This window comes from Garra rufa, chromosome 24, assembly GCF_049309525.1.
Source record: "Garra rufa chromosome 24, GarRuf1.0, whole genome shotgun sequence".
Taxonomy (NCBI): Eukaryota; Metazoa; Chordata; class Actinopteri; order Cypriniformes; family Cyprinidae; genus Garra; species Garra rufa.
Genome location: NC_133384.1, coordinates 17,161,933 through 17,183,002, shown reverse-complemented (window position 1 = coordinate 17,183,002; position 21,070 = coordinate 17,161,933). Strand labels below are relative to the sequence as shown.

At 40.7% G+C, this 21,070-nt stretch overlaps 1 protein-coding gene across 2 annotated transcripts in view; it reads right to left on the bottom strand.

Moving 5' to 3' along the window:
• The window catches only part of neto1l (neuropilin (NRP) and tolloid (TLL)-like 1, like), a 150,427-nt gene that overhangs the window by 26,930 nt on the left and 102,427 nt on the right, over positions 1–21,070 (bottom strand). For both annotated transcript variants that reach the window (XM_073830796.1, XM_073830797.1), the window contains exons 5-7: positions 14,029–14,070; positions 13,803–13,930; positions 3,748–3,976 (exon numbers count right to left, since the gene is read on the bottom strand). In XM_073830796.1, coding sequence (XP_073686897.1) covers positions 3,748–3,976; positions 13,803–13,930; positions 14,029–14,070 — 399 coding nt within the window. The remainder of the gene's footprint in view (positions 1–3,747; positions 3,977–13,802; positions 13,931–14,028; positions 14,071–21,070) is intronic.

Sequence of the window (21,070 nt, the reverse complement as noted above, 5' to 3'; positions counted from 1 at the left end):
CACACTGTCGTTTGTGCTGTTTGTTGCTACTAAATCTGCCATCAAACATCTCAGTGACAAACTGTAATAAATCCAAAAGTGGATCTTAAGTATATTGTTTGTTTGCGATTGAGGTTTCTGAATAAACACACTTATGTAACATCTGTGTCACAATACAGTCTTTTTTGTTGTTTAACCATTATGCAGCATAACTAAAATGTTTTAATTGACTAAAACTAGACTAAAATTCCCAGACTTTTAGTCAACTGAAACACAGCTTCTCTAAATATGATAAAACCTATACTTCAAAAGATTTAAGGGTTAGTTTACCCAAAATGAAAATTCTGTCATTATTTACTTACCCTCATGTTGTTCCAAACCTGTATGTTTTTACTTTTTCTATGGAACACAAAAGAATATAATGTATTAGAAGAAAAATCTAGCTCTGTTAGCAACTTTCTTCTCAACATCATCTTTGTAAGTTTGGAACATGAGGGGGAGTAAATGATGACAACATTTTCATTTTTGGGTGAAATAACTTTTTAAAGGGACACATTTTCTGCTTCGTGTTTAATTTATCTTTGCAACCTGGCAACCATTTGCGCACACTCTATCTAAAAAAAAAAAAAAAACTCCACTGATAATCTGAAAACATGAAAGTGCAATATAGCGAATTTGTGTTCCTTCACACTGTTGTTTGTGCTGTTTCTTGCTACTAAATCTTCCATCAAACATCTCAGTGACAAACAGTAATGGATCTTAACTGTCTGATTTAAGGATTCACCCAAAAATTAAACATTTTCACTTTTGGGTGAAATCTTTAAAGGGACACATTTTCTGCTCTGTGTTTAATTTATCTTTGCAACCTGGCAACCATTTGCACACGCTCTGTCTTAAAAAAACACTTTATGATCTGAAAACATAATAAATAGTTGACTAAAATTAGATTAAAATTCTTTAGTCAATTAAAGCATAATTTTCATTTTTGGGTGAACTATCCCATTAATCTTTTTTTTCTTTTGAAGTAGGTGTGCTTAGTTTTTATCATATTTAGTGAAGCTATTTAGTGAATGAATTTAGTAAACAGTAACATTTAGTTATCCAGCATAATGGTTAAACAGATAATTGCAATTTTGATTTTGCTTAAAACAACAACAAAAAAGACTTTGTCTGCAGAAAACAAAAGTAGATGTTGTGAAGAAAGTTGATGACCAAACATTTTGATTAGATAGATTTTATTCTTCTAATAAATTATCTTGTTTTGTGTTCCAAGAAAGAAATAAAATCATACAGGTTTGGAATGACATGAGGGGGAGTAAATGATGACAGTTTTCATTTTTGAGTGATCTATTCCATTGATCTTTTTTTTTTTTGAAATGTGTTCTTAGTTTTTATCATGTTTAGTAAAGCTATTTAGTGAATAAATTTAGTAAATTATGCTTTAATTGACTAAAAGTCTGGGAATTGTAATCTAATTTTAGTCAATTATTTATTACGTTTTTTAGATCATCAGCGTTTAAGACAGAGTGTGTGCAATTGGTTGCCAGGTTGCAAAGATAAATTAAGCACAGAGCAGAAAATGTGTTATTTAACCCAAAAATGAAAATGTTTAATTTTTTTAATTTTTAAAATGAGTGAACCTCTTCAGTGTATGAATTTTAGTAAATCATGTTTTAGTTGACTAAAAGTCTGAGAATTGTAATTTCAATTATTTAGCTGAAAACAAAAGACTTTGTATTGTGGCACAGATGTTACTTAAGTGTGTTTATTCAGCAACCTCAATCACAAACAATTAAGATCCATTACAGTTCGTCACTGAGATGTTTGATGGCAAATTAAGTAGCAACAAACAGCACAAACGACAGGGTGAAGAACACAGACTGGCTGTATTATGCTTCCATTTGATTAGAATATGGCAATAAAGATCACTGTTTTCAGATCATCAGTGTTTTTTAAGATAGAGTGTGTGCAAAAGGTTGCCAGGTTGCAAAGATAAATTACACATGGAGCAAAAAAGTGTTAACAATGACAAAATGTTCATTTTTGGGTAAACTTTTTTGTTAAAGCCTGTGTGGGTCCACCAGCTCCTAACCTGCGTAAACCAGTATAAACCAGTTTATATTCGGCAGAGTTATGCAAAATTTATAGTGTGTTTGTGGCTCAAATCGCTGGCAGAATGTGATCAGCTAAATAGATGGCCCGTGTATCTTTAATGGACACATGGATGAGCTGTTTTCATTTTCAGAGTCCTGCTCGGTTTAGCATTCTGTCAGGTATGAATGTGCTGGTGAAAATGAGAGTGAGAGAGTGTGTTTTATAAGTGAGTGGCTATAAAACAGGGAATAAGTGCTGAAGTGTAAGATGTCAGTGCTTGTCAAATTTCATACAAACATGTACACAAGGGTATAAACCCAACCTTGCTGTGAGGTGAGGTGAGGTGGGCTTCAGGAAAATTGTCAAGAAATGTCTACAGAGTTTAGGTTTTATTTCAACTCAAAAACAAAGAGGAAATATATATAGTTTACATACACCTTGCAGAATCTGCAAAATGTTAATTATTTTACCAAAATAGTAGGGTCATACAAAATGCATCTTATTTTTTAATTTAGTACTGACCTGAATAATATATTTCACATAAAAGACATTCACATATAGTCCACAAGAGAAAATAATAGTTGAATTTATTAAAATTACCCCATTTAAAAGTTTACATACACTTGATTCTTATTACTGTGTTGTTACCTGAATGATCCACAGTTCTTTTTGTTTTTGTTTTTTTTGTTTAGGGATAGTTGTTCATGAGTTCCTCTCAGTATTTCTTGTGTATTTTAATGCTTTTCAACAATGACTGTATGATTTTGATATCCATCTTTTTACACTAAGGACAACAAAATAAGTTCAATTTACCCTGATCTTTAAATTGCAAAAGTTCCCCCCCCCCCCCCCGGATCTTAATGCATAATTTTTCTATCTGAGGCATCAGTGAGCATTTGAACCTTCTGTAATAGTTGCATATGAGTCCCTCAGTTGTCCTCAGCACGAAAAGATGGATCTCAAAATTGTACAGTCATTGTTGGAAAGGGTTCAAATTCACAAAAATGCTGAAAAACCAAAGCATTTTTGGGACCTGAAGGTTTTTTCCGAAGAACAGCTGTCAGTTTAACTGTTCAGGACAAACAATGGACTCGCGAACAACTATCATTAACAAAAAAAAAAAAAAGAAAAAAAAAAAAAAAAAAACACAGCTTTGGATCATTCAGGTAACAACGCAGTATTAAGAATCAAGTGTATGTAAACTTTTGAACAGGGTAATTTTTATAAATTCAACTATTATTTTCTCTTGTGGACTGTATGTAAATGTCTTTTATGTGAAATTCAGGTCAGTACTAAACAAAAAATAACATGCACTTTGTATGATCCCTCCTATTTTGGTAATATAATTAACATTTTGCAGATTCTGCAAGGTGTATGTACATTTTTGACCTCAGCTTGAACAATAAATACAGTTTTGCGGCTCTTTTGTGTTGTTCAAGCAATATGTTAATCGATCATCTCTTCCTTTTTACTAGTAATAGCACAAAATAAACATGAATGAACAACAGAGGGTATCTTCGAGTTCAAGTCCACTGACGTTAATCTACTCTCCTCGTTGGTTTGTCGGAAAAAATGGAAGATTCTGTGTTATGATTGGTCAGATCGCCTGTCAATCAAACTCCATGAGAAGGGTCAATTGCAGTGAGTGTGTTTGAGTTTGTGTCTATGACTTACGCTCTTGAAAGGTAGTGAAGAGTATCCGGAAGCGGCTCTTTCGGCTGCCCTCGTCGGCCCACATGCGGACCACGCCCAGCGCGGACACCAGCATGACGTCGTTGGCCACCGTGCTGCAGAATTTATTCCTTAGGTCTTCCACCGAGCTGCTGCCGTCATACACCGCCACGAAATTACGCTTACACTCGTTGGAGTTCTGCATCTCGTAGTCTAGGAAACGCAAGTAGATCTAAGAAAGAGAGAGAGAAAGAGAAGAGCAAAAAAGACTCTTACACCCTTTGGAAATCTATTACTTCTAACACCCCGAGAACTCGATTTCCACAAAGGAAATGGACACTTCTGTCGAAATCTTTTTTTTTCCTTCAGTGGTTTCAATGCCCTTATCCCAGCTGTCATATCAGTGACATCTAGATTACCTGGTAAACTGTGTTTGCTTTAACAACAGATCTCTGTAGTCAGAAAAGCCTCAGATTGATGATAATTGCACAGAGAGATCAATGACAAGAACACACAGAGGGCTGTGTTTGAAATTCAGGTCGTACACAGAATTGAGAGGTTTCAAAAAGTTGCAGTGATGAGCTCTCAAAGCACAGTAATAAACTACATCCTCTCACTCCAGCTCCTTTGGGCTCTCTAAAAACCAGAGAGGTGTTAGAACGAACCATCTGCTCTCTTCTCACTCAATCTAACCCTAATCAAGCTTACTTCACACCTCTCTTCATCCAGACTCCCATTTTCACCATTTGAAATATTAGAAAATTCTGTCATCATTTATTCACCCTCATGTCCTTCCAAACCTGTATAACTTTCTTTAGTGGAACACGAAATGTGCATTTTTGAAAAATCTCCAGGCCACTTTTTAAATATAAAAGTAGCACAGGTTTATTTGTAGCAATAGCCAAAAATACACTGTATGGGTCAAAATGATAGATTTTTCTTTTATGGCAAAAATCATTAGGATATTAAGTAAAGATCATGTTCTATGAAGAAAATTTGTAAATTAATTTCCTACCGTAAATATATCAAAACTTAATTTTTAATTAGTAATATGGATTGCTAAGAACTTAATTTGGACAACTTTAAAGGCGATTTTCTCTAAATTTTTCGATTTATTTTATTTTTTTTACATTTACAAATTGCCCACTTTTATGAGGAAAAAAGGTGGATACATACATCCATACATACAGTATTTCACAAGTAAGTACACCCCTCATATTTCATTTGGATATATTTTAGAGTAGTCAATGTGCAGCTTGTATAGCAGTATAGATTTACTGTCCGCTAAAAGTAACTCAACATACAGCCTTTATTGTCAAAATAGCTGGCAACAAAATTAGTACACCCTAAGTGATAACAGCAGTGCATTGTTTAACAATGCAAAGCCAAATGTCCTATTCATCATGTTTATGTTTTTGTCTGCTTGACAGGACTATACAAAGTTGTGTATCTTGTATTAGAGCAGTTAAAATTTGATGCTTTAAGTACAATTCTCTCATACTGACCACTGGATGTTCAACATGGCATCTCATGGCAAAGAACTCTCTGAGGATTTGAGAATTAGAATTGTTGCTCTCCACAAAGATGGCCAAGGCTATTAGAGGTTCAGTAACACCCTGAAACCAAGTTACACTACAGTGGACAGGGAGATATAGAGGGTTTCCAACTTGTTCTGTGCGTCAGGTGCAGAACCTGGCCTCAAAAAACAGAAGCATGAGTACTGCCAGCATTGCTTTAAAGGTTGCAGAAGTAGAAGGTCAGCTTGTCAGTGCTCAGACCATATGTCGCACACTGCAACAAGTTGGTTTGCATAGGTATCATCCCAGAAGGAAGTCTCATCTGAAGCTGGCTCACTAGAAAGCCCGCAAACAGTTTGCTGAAGACAACCTGCCCAAGAGCATGAATTACTGAAACCATGTCCTGTGATCCTGTGCGACTAAGATGGTGTCCAGCATGTGTGGCGATGGCCTGGTGAGGAGCCCTGGTGGGGCTGCATGAGTGCTGCTGGTACTGAGCTTGAGCTTGTAGGCTCACATTCAGATCTGCCTTCATCCAATCAACTACTTTTTCATATAATATAATCAATATATAACCTATTTTTCTTTTTTAACAGGCTATTTCACTTGGATGTGTGTCACAATACAGAAGAAAAGATCTGTCGCTACTTCTGTTACATCATAACTTTAAGGTATATAATAACTTGATATGAGGAACAGACCAAATAATTCTCTGTTAACAATTCATTGGAATTCATGAGGACTGGAGTTGTCAAAATGACAAAAGCAACAAAAATATTACTTTAAATATTATAAAAAAATGACAAATGATTCCTGCATCATATTCTAATAATATTTAAGGAAAACATAAAATAGAAGCTGTAAACTATTTATTTATTTATTCATTATCTACACTGAATTCACTGTAATGGCAAAGCAAAAAACTTTTTTTTTAAACATATTTGTTAATTTATTACAAATAAAAAAACTTAAATGATTCCATTGCATAAATATTCATACCCTTTCTGGAACAGTTAAAAATTTAGCACAGGATTATTCATATTGCTTGTAGATGTTACTACACTTTGAGTGAAGTTAACCTGTGGCAAATTCAATTGAATGGGTATGATTTGGAAAGGCACACACATCTTAATAAAAGGTCTAACAGTTAAAATGCAAATCAGAGCAAAATCCAAACCCTGAGGTAAAAAAAAAAGCCAAGCCACACATCTGGGGAAAGGTTCAAAATTCTGCTGCATTGAAGGTTCACAGAAGCATGTAGTCTCTGTTACCCTTAAAAGAAGAAGTTTGAAACGACCAGGACTCTTTTTAGAGCTGGCCTCTTGGCCAAACTGGGCAATTGATGGAGAAGGGCCTTGATTAGACTGGTGAACAAGAACCTGATGGTCACTCTAGTTGATCTCCATGATCATATGTGAAGATAGGAGAAACATACAGAAGGTTAAACATCACTGCAACACTCTACCAATCTGGGCTTTAGAGCAGTGTGGCCCAACTTAATCCTCTCCTTAGTGAAGAAACATGAAAACATACTTGGAATTTGCAACAAAGCACCTAAAGAACTCTCAGATTGTGAGAAACAAGATTCTCTGATCTGACGAACCTCAATTCCAAGGATGCCCCCATCCAAGCAGACAAAGCTTGAGTGGCTGTAAAGGTGCTTCAGCTAAGTACTAGTCTCAGCCTCAGGCGTCACGCCCACGGAACGTTGGCTAAACGTCTGATGCATATCGTACACTTAACTGGAAACACTTCAGGAATGTTGAAGTCGTCATCTGATTAGTTGAATTTGACCGGATTTCCGGAAGACGTCAGTCTGAAGGTCTGGCTACGCGAGACTAGCTAAGTACTGACTTAAGGGTATGAATACTTATGCAATGTACTTATTTCAGTGTTTTATTTTTAATACATTTACGAAGTTGTGACAATTCTGTTTTTGCTTTGCCATTATGCTGTATGGAGTCTAGATTGGTGTGGAAAAAAGTAATTTAAAACAGTTTTATATACAACAGCAACATAACAAAACATGAAAAAAATATACTTTTGCAAGGCACTATGTTTTATGAGTTCCCCAAAACTCAGCACAACTCAGCACAAATAAAGGCAACTTGAACTTGAACTAATTAGAGTGCAATGTAAGAAATAAGACTGTGCAAAGGATAGCCCAAATCTTTTGATTAAATATTTGATTTTGTCACATTATATATTCCTCTACCTTAGGGTTTATAAGGCAGTGTTAGCGATTGGCTACTCAGTTGTCAGTGGATGTACTTTCAATATCAGTTTCTGGATTTTGCTTTCAGCTACCCTAAGGTTGATAGATTATTAGGCGAGTCTGTCTTAATAACCGGTCGGGTTCCTTAATGCTTTTTATAATCAATTCTGTCTAATTACCGTCTTGCATGTTCCTCATATTCCGCCTAGTAAATTGTGCCTAACAAGTTCTAACAAGCTGGCACATACTGTAGCGAGTCTATCATCTTCGTGTGATTCTCAGAGGGAATTGGAAAGCCTCATACTGTATGTTTCATTTGTTTAGATGTGAGTGAGTGGGGTTTTATGTACAGTGTGGGTATAAGTGAAGCCCGCATGCTGTTTTGCTGATGATGAGAGATTGTACACACCGCAGCAGTCCAGAAAGACTACATTGTTATTGTTATTGTAGGTGTGAGCATATCGTGGGGTGGCTAGGACAAAGTGACGAACACTGCTGGAATGACACACTGACCGGTCCCCCTATAAAAGTGGAAATGTGCTGGACGAAGTGCTATTACAGTGAGAAGATTTACTGAGCTGTTGAGTAACACATGAGCCTTTGCTCACTGGTTGAACTGGGGTGCTTCATTTACTTGTCATAATGGAACGCCAAGTGCTCATTAAATGTAAAATCACCTCACTAGACTGCAAACTCCAGCCGCTCTGAAGAGAACACTCTGTGCCAATATTGGGAAGTTCTGATTCTGTCAGATCTGTCAACTAGTGTTATTTGGTTTTTCATGCATGGTGAGGGTCATTCCGGCAGTGTATTTAAAGGAAAAGTACACCTCCAAATTAACATTTTGTCATCTACTCACCCTTATGTCATACCAAAAATGTTTGACTGACTTTCTGTGGAACTTTTAAAGAATGGTCTTCAAAGAATGGAGATTATGGATTTAAATCTACAGAAAGGATGCAAACCGTTATAAAAAATATCATAAAAGTTGCCCAATTGCTTTTTCTTAAAGAGACAGTTCACCCAAAAATGAAAATTCTGTCATTAATTAATTACCCTCATGTTGTTCCAAACCTGTAAGACCTTTGTTCATCTTCGGAACACATGTTAAAACATTTACTGTAAAATATATAATAAATAATCTGATAAAATAAGTTATACACATTTAATTTAATTGTTAATTAATTATGCATTAAATTGGTCAAACATAACAGTAAAGGCGTGTATGTTATGTGTATATAAATAATTATTTTTTATTTTTATTTTTATTATAATATTTTTTCCAGAAATACTGGAAAAATTTCGTTTTTGAATCTATTTTACATGAATATTTTTTTTCTCACTGCTAAATACTATAATACTTAATTATGATTTCTGACCTTTCTTTAGAAAACATTTAATGTAAAATATATAAATAAAATAATAAAATATAAAAAATAAATAATATAATAAAAAGTTATACACATTTATATATATATAGCCTAGATGTTATACAGTCAGAAAATATAGTCAATTAATCTTGATTTCTGAGCATCACTTAGAAAACATTTACTGTAAAATATATATTAAATAATAAATAATGTAATAAAAAAGTTATACACATATATATAATATACATTTAAATATATATTAAATATACATATAAAATTTTCTATTTTATTTACAGATACATTAAATTGACTAAAAGTGACAGTAAAGACATGTATATGTTATGTGTATAAATATTATTATTATTTTATTACTTTTTCTCATTTAAATCTATTTTATATTAATATTTTTTCGTACTGCTAAATACTACATGTTATACAGTCAGAAAATAGTCAATTAATCTTGATTTCTGATCATTTTTTAGAAAACATTTACTGTAAAATCTAAATTAAATAATAAATTATATAATAAAAACATACATGTGTGTGTGTGTGTGTGTGTGTGTGTGTGTGTGTGCATATATATACATATGTATTATTATTATTATTTTTACAGATGCATTAAATTGATCAAAGGTGACAGTAAAGACATGTATATGTTATGTGTATAAACATTATTATTATTTTTTTTATTTGATTTTTTTCAAAAATATACTGGGAAAGTTGTCTCTCCAATTTCACTATAGTATTGTAGTTATACCTTGTCCCATAATAAATTTTATAATCTTTTATAATAGTTATATCTTGTCCCACTGAGAGCAAAACAAGTGGAACCCGATTACTTGCCTGACCTTAAACATTATGTGAATCAGTGAAAATGACTGAATAGAAACCTTCTTCACCCCTCCATCTGAAACAAGCCCCCTCCAGACTCCAGAATCTGGCTTGACTCTTCAAACACACTCTAATTACCCAGCAGAGTTATTGTATCTCAATAACTCAGCTTTCTTCCCTTCGACCGCTCCTCTGGAATAAATTAGTCAGGGCTGCCTGACATCGAGACGTCAACCTCTGGCCAGTTGGGGACTGCTGTCTCTTCAGGGCATGTGGATGTGTTTGAGGTGCTGTTCACATCCCCCTCTGCGCTGACTTATTTGTAGCCTGCATCCACTGATGTTCCCACCAGAGCAGACAGAAAAATCAGCAGCGGTTGCAGCTCAGAGTCAAAAATTCTCATTTGGATGAATTGCTACAAACACGATGATGTAATAGACCCCGCCCCTTTTTCTCTTCCTATCAGACAGTAAATCAAATAAGAAACAGCTTAAGATGAGATGTACATGTCTGGGAGGTTATACGCTTGTGGACTTAATTGGATGAGATATATGAAGACCTGTGAGATGTGGCGAGGAAAGCCATTTGAGCAACAGTAGCTGGTGTCTAGAGCAAGGCACGATGCTTTCCCCGCCATCTGTGCTTCAAACAATCATTCCTGTGAGATTTCAGGGCCAGATAAACATGACACTGATTCAGAGCTGCTACAGAAAATCATCATTTTCAATGAAACAGAGAATATAACACTTATTTGGGGACCACAAATGTACATTACGATAAGAACAGCAGGACAAAATCCTTTTAAGGTCAGTCGGTTCACTCATAGGTATACAAGTAGCTTGGCTAATATATTATTAACATTTAAAAATAGAGATCCCCAATAGCATGTGTCAAAGTCAAATCCCTTATTGCCCTTTAAAATGACAGTTTACCCAAAAATGGTAATTCTCTTATTAATTACTCACCCTCATGTCATTCCAAACCCATAAGACCTTCGTTCATCTTCGGAACACATTGTTTTAAGGCTCTTATTCTCACAAAGTTTGCATTTGTTTGCTCAAAAATACTGTATAAATGTTTTACCGTATTTTTTGAGCACATTGAAATATTATTACAATTTAAAATAGCTGTTTTCAATGTATTTTAAAATATAATTTATTCTTGTGATGGCAAAGCTGAATTTTTAGCAGCCATTACTTCAGTCTTCAGTGTCACATGATCCTTAAAAAAATCATTCTAATATGCTGATTTGATAACAAGAAATGTTTCTTGAATTAAATATTTTTTTTTGCCAATGTTGAACAGTTGTGCTGCTTAATATTTTTGTGAAAACCGTGAAACTTTTTTCCAGAATAAACATGACCCCAAACTTTTGAATGGTAGTGTCTATAAAATATTTTATAAAGTATGTATTTCAAATTAGGTTCAGATCTACAAACCTGATCTCATGGCAATTCTTACTTATTTTACATAGTGGCTAATTCAACCTTATTTTTTTTTTGCTAAATCTTAAGTACAGTGTCTTGCGAAAGTATCATCCCCTTAATTGTTTTTACATTTTTGTTATGTTGCTGCTATGTTAAACTGCTTTAAAATACTTTTTTCCCCCCTCCACATCAACCTACACTGCATTCGCCATAATTGCAAAGCGAAAAACAGTTTTACAGTTTTTAACATCTTTGCAAATTTATTAAAAATAAAAAAAAAACTTAAATGATTCCATTGCATAAGTATTCATACCCTTATCTGGGACAGCTGAAATTTAGCTCAGGAGCATTCATATTGCTTGTAGATGTTACTACACTTTGAGTGAAATTAACCTGGGGCAAATTCGATTGAATGGGTATGATTTGGAAAGGGACACACGTCTTAATAAAAGGTCTAACAGTTGAAAATGCATATCAGAACAAAAACCAAGCCCTGAGGTAAAAAAAAAAAAAAACTGCCTGTAGAGCTCAGAGACAGGATTGCATCAAGCCACAAATCTAGGGAAAGAGTTTAGAAAAAAAGTCTGCTGCACTGAAGGTCCACAGAAACATGGAGTCTCCATTACCCTTAATGGAAGAAGTTTGAAACAACCACAACACTATCTAGAACTGGCCTCCTGGCCAAACTGAGCAATTGATGAAGAAGGTCTTTGGTTAGACTGGTGACCAAGAACCTGATGGCCACTCTAGTTAAGCTCCATGATCATATGTGGCAACAGCAAAAACCTACAGAATGACAAACTTTATGACTTTATGGTGGTGTGGCAGGACTCAATCCTCTCCTCAGTGAACACACATGAAAACACACTTGGCATTTGCAAAAAAGCACCTAAAGGACCCTCAGACTTTGAGAAACAAGATTCTCTGGTCTGATGAACCTCAATTCCAAACATCATGTTTGGAGGAAACATGATTTTTTTCAACTGCTATCTTAATACCATCTCAAAAGTAAAGTGTGCTGATAGCATCCTCATGCTGTGGGGCTGCTTTTCAGCAGCAGTGACCGAGGGAATCATCAGAGTAGAAGAAAAGCTCAACACAGCAAAATATAGAGATAACCTTAATGAAAACCCAGTCCAGAGCATTCAGAACCTCAGACTGGGCAGAATGTTCACCTTACAACAGAACAATGACCCTAAGCACACAGCAAAAGTGGCTTATAGACAACTCTGTGAATGTCCTTGAGTGGCCCAGCCAGAGCCTGGGCTTTAACCCAATCAAATATTTCTGGAAAAACCTGAAAATGTGCTTGCGAGTTGAAGTGAGGTGAAGAATGGCAGATAATTGTCAAATTCTGATGTGCAAAGCTTGTTGCATCATACCCAAAAAGACTGGCTGTAAAGGTGCTTCAGCTAAGTACTGAGTTAAGGGTATGAATACTTATGCAATGCACTTTTTTTTTTCAATATATTTACGAAGTTGTGACAATTCTGTTTTTGCTTTGTCATTATGGTGTATGGAGTGTAGATTGATGTGGGAAAAAAAAGTACTTCAAAGCAATTTACCATAAGGCAGCAACATAACAAAACGTGAAAAAAATGAAGGGGTATGAATACTTTTGCAAGGCACTATATTTTATGAGTTCCCCAAAACCTACCCCTAAAGCAACCCATCACAGGGGTCTAGACAAATCAAAATCGTACCAGTGAGATCGTACGAATTAGCCACCTCATAAAAATTCAGATTCATAAACAAGATCATTCCATAATCTGCCATCTTAAGTGTTACAATTACTTCCAATATATATATATATACATATACATACATATATATATATATATACATACATATACATACATATATATATATATATATATATATAATATATACTATTTCTGCTCACAGTCTGCTGTATAAATGGTATATCAGCCAACACTCTGTGAAGTAACCGGAGGAGAAAAAGTTTATGTCTTCATAATAAGCACTATGTACAAATTCACACAAACGCAATCATGAGTCACAGCGCTGAAATGTTCGGTCTCTTTGAGCAGTTCTGGTAGATGATAAAAATGCTTGAATAGCTGTGTGAAACTAATCGCTGTGAAAAGGACAAGGGCATATGCTTTTGATTTGTGCCTCTGGAAGGACATCAGATAGAACAAAAATCAATTTCTGAAGCAATAAATCACATTAAGCACAAATATTATCAGCACGCCATGGCATAATACAGATTTTTGCTCTCCAGTCAACACTATTGCTATCTAAAGATAAACAGGAAATGGAGGCAATTTATTGTGTTTAGTCATATGGCTACTGATCGGTTCCACAGGTAACTTAATAACTCAGGGCGAATCCATCAGTTACAGAGTTGTTGATGCTAACATTAAAAGAAAGAAATAATAAAAGAAAGAACACACCCAAAAGCAGCCACATTTTTATCCTCAACAAAATTCAACCTAACCACATACAAATCCGCCCCGAGATGTTTTCGCAATGGCCGCATAATGCAAACGACTGCAAAACAGGAAGCCAAACACTGAAGCGTGTTAGGCGGTTACTGCACAGCTTGAGGCAGATACAAGCTGTCATATGTCAGAAACGTGGCAGGCTGGGTAACAAAACGACAACAGGGAAACAACTTGGTGTTATCATCACATAGCGGGGGAAGTTGGGACGGGGCTGACTGCAGGGGACTGACCTTGGAGCGAGGAGGCGCACGGATGTACCACTTGCAGTCCACTGCCTCGGTCTGCAAGGCTTTGCCGTCTTTGGTGATCTGCTGCGATTCAATGATGCCTTCAGGTCCTCCCATCTCGAATTCACAAACTGCAGTGAGGGTGACATGAGAAGACAAATTACAAAAATGGAAAGCCATTAGATGTAATCATATAGAGGATGCTTATAGATGAATGAATAATACCCACAGGGAAGAGGTTTGGGGACTCCTATGTCTTTAAAGTCAGGATCTGAAAAAAAGAAATGAAATAGGATATAAAAACTGAGCCATTCAACATGCAATCGACATTTACATTGAGACTGATGAAGATTTGTGAGCTGTTGTTTAATAAATATTTGAAATCTTGCTGTTGAGGATTTAAAAATGATGCAGCGTTGCAGTTTGAAGTGCATTCTTTCAAAATGCCATGAACAGGAAGGAAGCATTCAACAAACAGTGATTAAACTGCTCAATTAGCAATAGCTCTCAGTATTTCTCATTTTTACTGCTCTGAAGAGGCTTGTGAAAAAATGGAGATGTGTTTGGCAAGCTGTCTGTAATGGATGGGCTTTGGGCCCACCTATGGAGAAAACTGTGGAGTTGAGGAGAAGAGATGACAGAAAGATTTAGAAGAAAGCAGGACAGTGTTTGTTTGTATTCCTTCATCAGGGATGCTCATCCCAAGCTTTCATTTATAATACCACACAACTCCTCATTATTCATCAGTGTTCAATATCCATGAAATAGGCTACTTTTAATTATAGAGGGTTTGCACTTTTGTCACGGTTTGGTCAATTACCCGGATGCGTGGCCATACTGATGATACTCGAAGTTAAACAACAGCGGTTAATGTACTACTGAATATGCTGTTCTGCTAATTTATGCTGTCTAAACCACTGAAAAACATGTGGAAGCTGCTAAATCATATAGAGAAGGACTTAGTAAGAAGGAAAGGGCGCAATATTTTGACAAACTAAAGTAAATAGGTGGTAAAGATACATACGAGCAGTATTAATTAAGATACTAGCCTAATATTTAACCTGCCTGACTGGAAATGATAAGAACAAACATTAATGTTGTCAACATTCTTGCCCTGGAAATCCAGGTTCAGTTTGGCCAACCTCAAAAACCTTTTGTTCCTCAGACAGTTTTCTGTACTCTTCTCCTTGATTTGTTATAACTTTTGGCAGTCTATAATACTCTAAATGTTTTCCCTGGATCTGACCGATTAGTACAGCTCAAAACATTACAATAACTGATCATTTTCAGCAGTAATAATCATCAAAATATCAGAGTTTCCTTCAGTTCAGTGGTATTGTTTACATTTTGTGCCACCAATAGACCAACTAATGATGCATTGTGTCTACTATATACTATATACTTATCTTCTTTTTCATTTTTGTGGTTCACAAATTAAAATTAGGTTCATTATCACCACCTACTGGGCTGGAGTGTGAATCTTAGCAAAAGAGTGGGCAATAAATGTCATCATGCCAGACAGGTAAACTCATCTATTCACCAGTTTACTTTTACAGCCTCATTGTGTTTGTACTCACACTCATTTCAAACTCAAACCATTAAAAAAAAGTTTTTACAATAGAGACCTGAAGAGTTGTCAGAGGCTTAAAGGAGAAGTCCACTTTCAGAACAGAAAATTACAGATAATGTACTCACCCCCTTGTCATCCAAGATGTTCATGTCTTTCTTTCTTCAGTCGTAAAGAAATGATGTTTTTTGAGGAAAACATTTCAGAAGTTTTCTCCATATAGTGGACTTCTATGGTGCCCCGAGTTTTAACTTCCAAAATGCAGTTTAAATGTGGCTCATTTTTTTCCGGTTCGAGTTGAAAAACTCCCATCTTATTTTCTACCTCAACTTAAAAAATTATTTAAAAATCACCCTACATCGCAGAAGTACCAACCCAGTGTTTACAAAGTGAACATGCAAAGAAGATCAAACACCCTGTACAAAAAAGAGTAAAACAGAATGGAGGACGATTTTGAAGCTGAGGGAGAAAACAAGATGGGAGTTTTTCGACATACCCTAACTGTCTTGAACCGGAAAAAACAGAGTTCAGGCAGAGCAAGACAAGCATTTGAGGTTAAAAAGTATATAAATTGTAACTTAAAAAAAAATAAGACCCTTCTTCCTTGGCTGTGATCATTTACAACTGCATCTGGAATCATTTGAAGCCGTATTTAAATGCATTTTGGAAGTTCAAACTCGGGGCACCATAGAAGAAATCCTGAAATGTTTTCCTCAAAAACGTCTCGGGTTACGTATGTAACCTTAGTTCCCTGAGGGAACGAGACGCCACGTCAGGAACGCTATGGGGAACGCCATTGGCGGGCCGCACTCTGAACTGTGTATAACAACCAATGAAATGACGGGGGTGACGTCACAGGCGCGGTGACGTCACCGACCAGGAAGTATAAAGCACGTGCGTTTGAAGCCGGCGGCAGCTCTAGGAATGAAGCGAGCGCCGCAGGGTGCGGGAATTATGGTCCGAGACGCGGCGTCTCGTTCCCTCAGGGAACTAAGGTTACATACGTAACTCGAGACGTTCCCTTCCGGGAACTCGAGCCGCGTCAGGAACGCTATGGGGAACGAGACTACCAACGCCCCCATAATTTCCGAGCCCTGCGAGTGTCTGCTCAACCAGGGTGGAAAAAGAGAGAGCCCTTGTCTAGCATTCCGCGGACAAGAAGGCCCTGAGTCCTCGGCCCTCGGGCACACGAGGAATGGTAGTCTTCCTCTGTCTGGTCGCCAGCCAGAACGAGAGGTACTCCACGGCCCTCAGGCACACGCAGAGTCTTAGTCCTTTGTCTGGGAGTTAGCCAGAACAAGAGGGACCGAATGACCACTGTCTAGCACTCGGCGGACAGATGGTGTGGGAAGTCCTCGGTCCGCAGACCCACGAGGACGGTGAGCTCGACCTCAAGGCTCCTCGGCCCTCGGGCACACGAGGAGAGGGTGATCCTTTGTCTGGAGGTTCAGCCAGAACAAGAGGGACCCAAGGCTCGGCCTGGAGCTCCGCCAGGACGCGAGGGAATAAGCCATTTTCTAGCATTACGCGGACAAGAGGGCACTGCAATCCCCGGCCCTCGGGCTCACGGGGAAGACAGTAGGGGCCTCTGCCTGGTAGCCAGCCAGTGCATGAGGCACTCCTCGGCCTTATTGAAGGCAGAGGAGGAGTCTTAGTCCTTGGTCTGGGGAAAGCCAGAAACCAGAGGGACCGAAATACACTCGGTCTGATAGCATGCTGCGTCAGAGCACGAGGAGAATTAAGCCATTGTCTAGCATTCCACAAGAGGGCTGTGCAGTTCTCGGCCCTCAGGCACACGAGAACCGTGACCTCTTCCTGGTTCGCCAGCCAGTGCGAGAGGCACTCCTCGGCCCTCGGGCTCACGAGGAGTCTTAGTCCTTTGTCTGGGGGTTCTGCCAGGACAAGAGGGACTGAAAGAGCTTTTGTCTAGCTTGCACGGACAAAAGGTAGAATTTGCAGATCTCTTTAAAGTGGCGAAACGACTTCTCTTCTTTCCGCAGAAAGAATGCGCCTTGAGAAGTCTCCTCCTGGCTAGGGAGGTGGCTGACCCTCCAGGCCTAGCGCACTAGGCCGAGAGTACAGCCGAGCCTGGAGCGGCTCTGAGGTCGAGCTCGTAATACCTAACGAATGTTAGGGGCGTGGACCAACCCGCAGCATTGCAGATGTCCTGTATTGGGACACCTGCCGTCAGAGCCCTCGAGGCCGACAGACCTCGAGTAGAGTGAGCCTTGAGTCCCATCGGGGATGGGAGACCAGAGGACTCTTAAGCTGTAGATATGGCATCAATGATCCATCTACTGATAGTAGGCTTTGAAGCCGGGCCCCCTCTCTTTGGGGGGCCGTAACAGACAAACAATTGCTCTGTTCTACGCCACGTGGCAGCTCTGTGGACGTATGCATCTAAGGCTCTGACTGGGCACATGCAATTGAACTTCCTGTGGTTCGGCTCCGCGAACGGAGGAGGATAAAACGCCTGCAGTGTTACTGGCTGCGGTGCTAGGGAGGGGACCTTCGGGACGTACCCGACCCTGGGATATAGAAAGGCCTTGGCCATCCCTGGGGCAAACTCTAAATGAGATGGGGCCACTGAAAGGGCCTGCAGGTCACCTACTCTCTTGAGAGAAGTGAGTGCTAACAGGAGCGCCGTCTTAATTGTGAGGGCGCGATCCGTAGACTCCTCTATGGGCTCAAATGGAGGCTTGCATAGAGCTTCTAGCACCACAGCGAGGTCCCACGTGGGGACCCTGGGTGTCACTCGAGGCCTCAGCCTGAGCGCACCGCGGAGGAACCGTATGACCAAGGGCTCTCTACCTACTGAGAGGCCACCCAAAGGGGCGTGGTAGGCACTTATGGCTGCCACGTATACCTTTAGAGTGGAGTGAGCTAGCCCTGCGGATAGGCGAGACTGTAGGAACTCCAGAACTGTACCGACCGGGCAGTTGACTGGGTCCAGGTGGCGCTCGCGGCACCATCTCGCAAATAAGTTCCACTTAAGGCCATACAGTTTCCTCGTAGAGGGAGCTCTGGATTGGAGAAGGGTCTCAACAACCTCGGTTGAGAGACCCGCTCCTATGAGTTGTGCCCCCTCAGGGGCCACACCCATAACCTCCACTTCTCTGGGTGGGGGTGGCATATTGCGCCCCCAGCCTGAGACAGGAGGTCCCTCCTGACGGGAATCTCCCACGGAGAGCCGTCGAGGAGAGATACCAGGTCCGAGAACCATACTCGTGCCGGCCAGTATGGGGTTACTAGTAGCAGCCGCACTTGAAACCGACGGACCCGTTCCAGAACTCCCGGGAGCAGAGCGATCGGGGGAAAGGCGTACAGACGCAGCCTCGGCCACGTCTGTGCCATGGCATCCAGCCCCAGTGGAGCTGGAGGAACTAGAGAGTACCAGAGGGGACAGTGCGATGTCTCCTGAGTCGCAAACAGGTCCACCTGTGCCTGGCCAAACACTCTCCAGATCTGCTTCACCACCTCTGGGTGAAGCATCCATTCCCCGGGCCTCAGCCCCTGCCTCGACAGGACGTCTGCTCCCACATTCAGATGTCCAGGAATATGGACTGCTCTCAGGGAGAGGAATTTCTCTTGAGACCAAAGGAGTATCCGGTACGCCAGCTTGTATAAGGGGCGTGAGCGGAGTCCTCCTTGGTGGTTTATGTAGTTTATGTAGTAAACCACCGCAGTGCTGTCTGTACGGACCAGCACGTGTTTGTTTCTTAGGTCTGGGAGAAACCTCTTTAGGGCCAGGAATACTGCCAGCATCTCTAAGCGGTTTATGTGCCACGAGAGATGGTGGGCGCTCCATAGGCCTTGGGCTGAGCGGCCACGCATGACCGCCCCCCAGCCGGTAAGGGAAGCGTCGGTCGCTAGCGTGATACGGCGACCAGGCACTCCCAGAACCGGTCCCTGAGAGAGGAACCAGGGTTTCCTCCATATGGCCAAGGCACGTAGGCAACGCCGCGTAACCTTGATCTTGCGGAGCGGGTTTCCCCTCGGGGAGAACCCCCTGGTCCTGAGCCACCACTGTAGTGGTCTCATGTGCAGCAGTCCAAAAGGTATCACGTTGGAAGCGGCTGCCATAAGACCTAACAGTACTTGAAACTGTTTGACAGTGAGTGACTGGCCTAGCTTTACTGCATTCACTGCGGTCAGTATGGAATCGACTCGTGCAGGAGACATGCGTGCCTGCATGGAGATCGAGTCCCACACTACGCCTAAGTAAGTGGTCCTCTGTAGTGGAGAAAGCACACTCTTCTTGGCGTTGAGTCTCAACCCCAACTCTTTCATGTGAGCGAGAACAGCACCTCGATGCTGAACCGCTAACTGCTCCGAGCTGGCTAGGATGAGCCAGTCGTCTATGTAGTTGAGTATGCGGACGCCCTGGAGTCGCAACGGAGCCAGAGCAGCATCCACACACTTTGTGAAAGTGCGGGGTGAGAGAGCTAGGCCGAAAGGAAGCACTCTGTATTGGTAAGCCTTGCCCCTGAAAGCGAACCTGAGATACTTCCTGTGCTGAAGAAGGATGGAGACGTGAAAATAAGTGTCTTTTAGATCTATCGTGACAAACCAGTCCTCGGACCTGATTTGTGACACGACCTGCCTGACAGTAAGCATCTTGAATTTCAGCTTCTTGCAGCAGCCTGAGATCTAAGATGGGCCGAAGCCCCCCATCCTTCTTCGGAACAATGAAGTACCGGCTGTAAAACCCGGATTCCCTGTCTTGAGGAGGGACCACCTCGATGGCGTCCTTCCTCAGAAGAGTTTCTACTTCTTGTTCCATCACCAGACCCTGCTCGGGGCTTACTAGAGTTGGAAATACCCCGTTGAAAGGTGGCGGCGTGGCGCCGAACTGGATAGCATAACCTTTCTCTACAGTACGCAGGACCCAATTTGAGACTCTTGGCAGTAGTTTCCACGCTGCCAAAAAGTTCACTAAGGGTACCAGCCTCTCGAGACTGGTGTCTGGATTTACTCGAGGAACTAACGCGGAGACCTGTAACAGCGAACTGGCAGGAAGCTCCTGAACTAGCTCCTCGGGAGACCCCCGCGGGGGCTGCGAACTCTCCAGGGCCGCTACGTTTCCGGGCGGAACAGCTAGAGGATGTTCGCGGGAGATAGCCGCGCCCTGTAACACTGGCAGGGTTAGCTGACTCATCTCCTGAGGGCCACGAAGGGGTCTGAAACCCGCACCTGGAGGTACGGTGCAAACCCCCTCGAGAGGGGCTGCCCTCAACGGCCCTGAACCACAACCGTCAGGGCCGCTTAGTCGAGGACTTCCTTGACTGGAGGACGACCCTCAGGTCAGGCCTCTTCGTCTTGGAAGCCCCCGACTTAGAGCGTCGCTTTCCGGGTCCCCTAGGCTGGGCCGGGGGAGCACGGGCAGCAACGCTCTGCTTCTGTGCCTCACGATGGGAGCTCGTACACGGCTGAGGCTGCTTCTTTGATGGTGCAGCAGCCTCAGAGGAGAACACGCGGCGAGGAAGAAATGTTCTGAACGCCGCCGCCTGCTTGCGGGCCTCCTGGTGCCTAGCCACAACGGTATCAACCGCGGCACCAAAGAGGCCAGATGGTTGCAGGGGGGCGTCCAGAAGCGTGACCCTGTCCTTTTCCTTTACGTCGGACAGGGTCAGCCAGAGATGCCTCTCCGCAGCCACCAGGGCTGCCATAGACCGCCCAACAGCACGGGCGGCCTCCTTGGTGG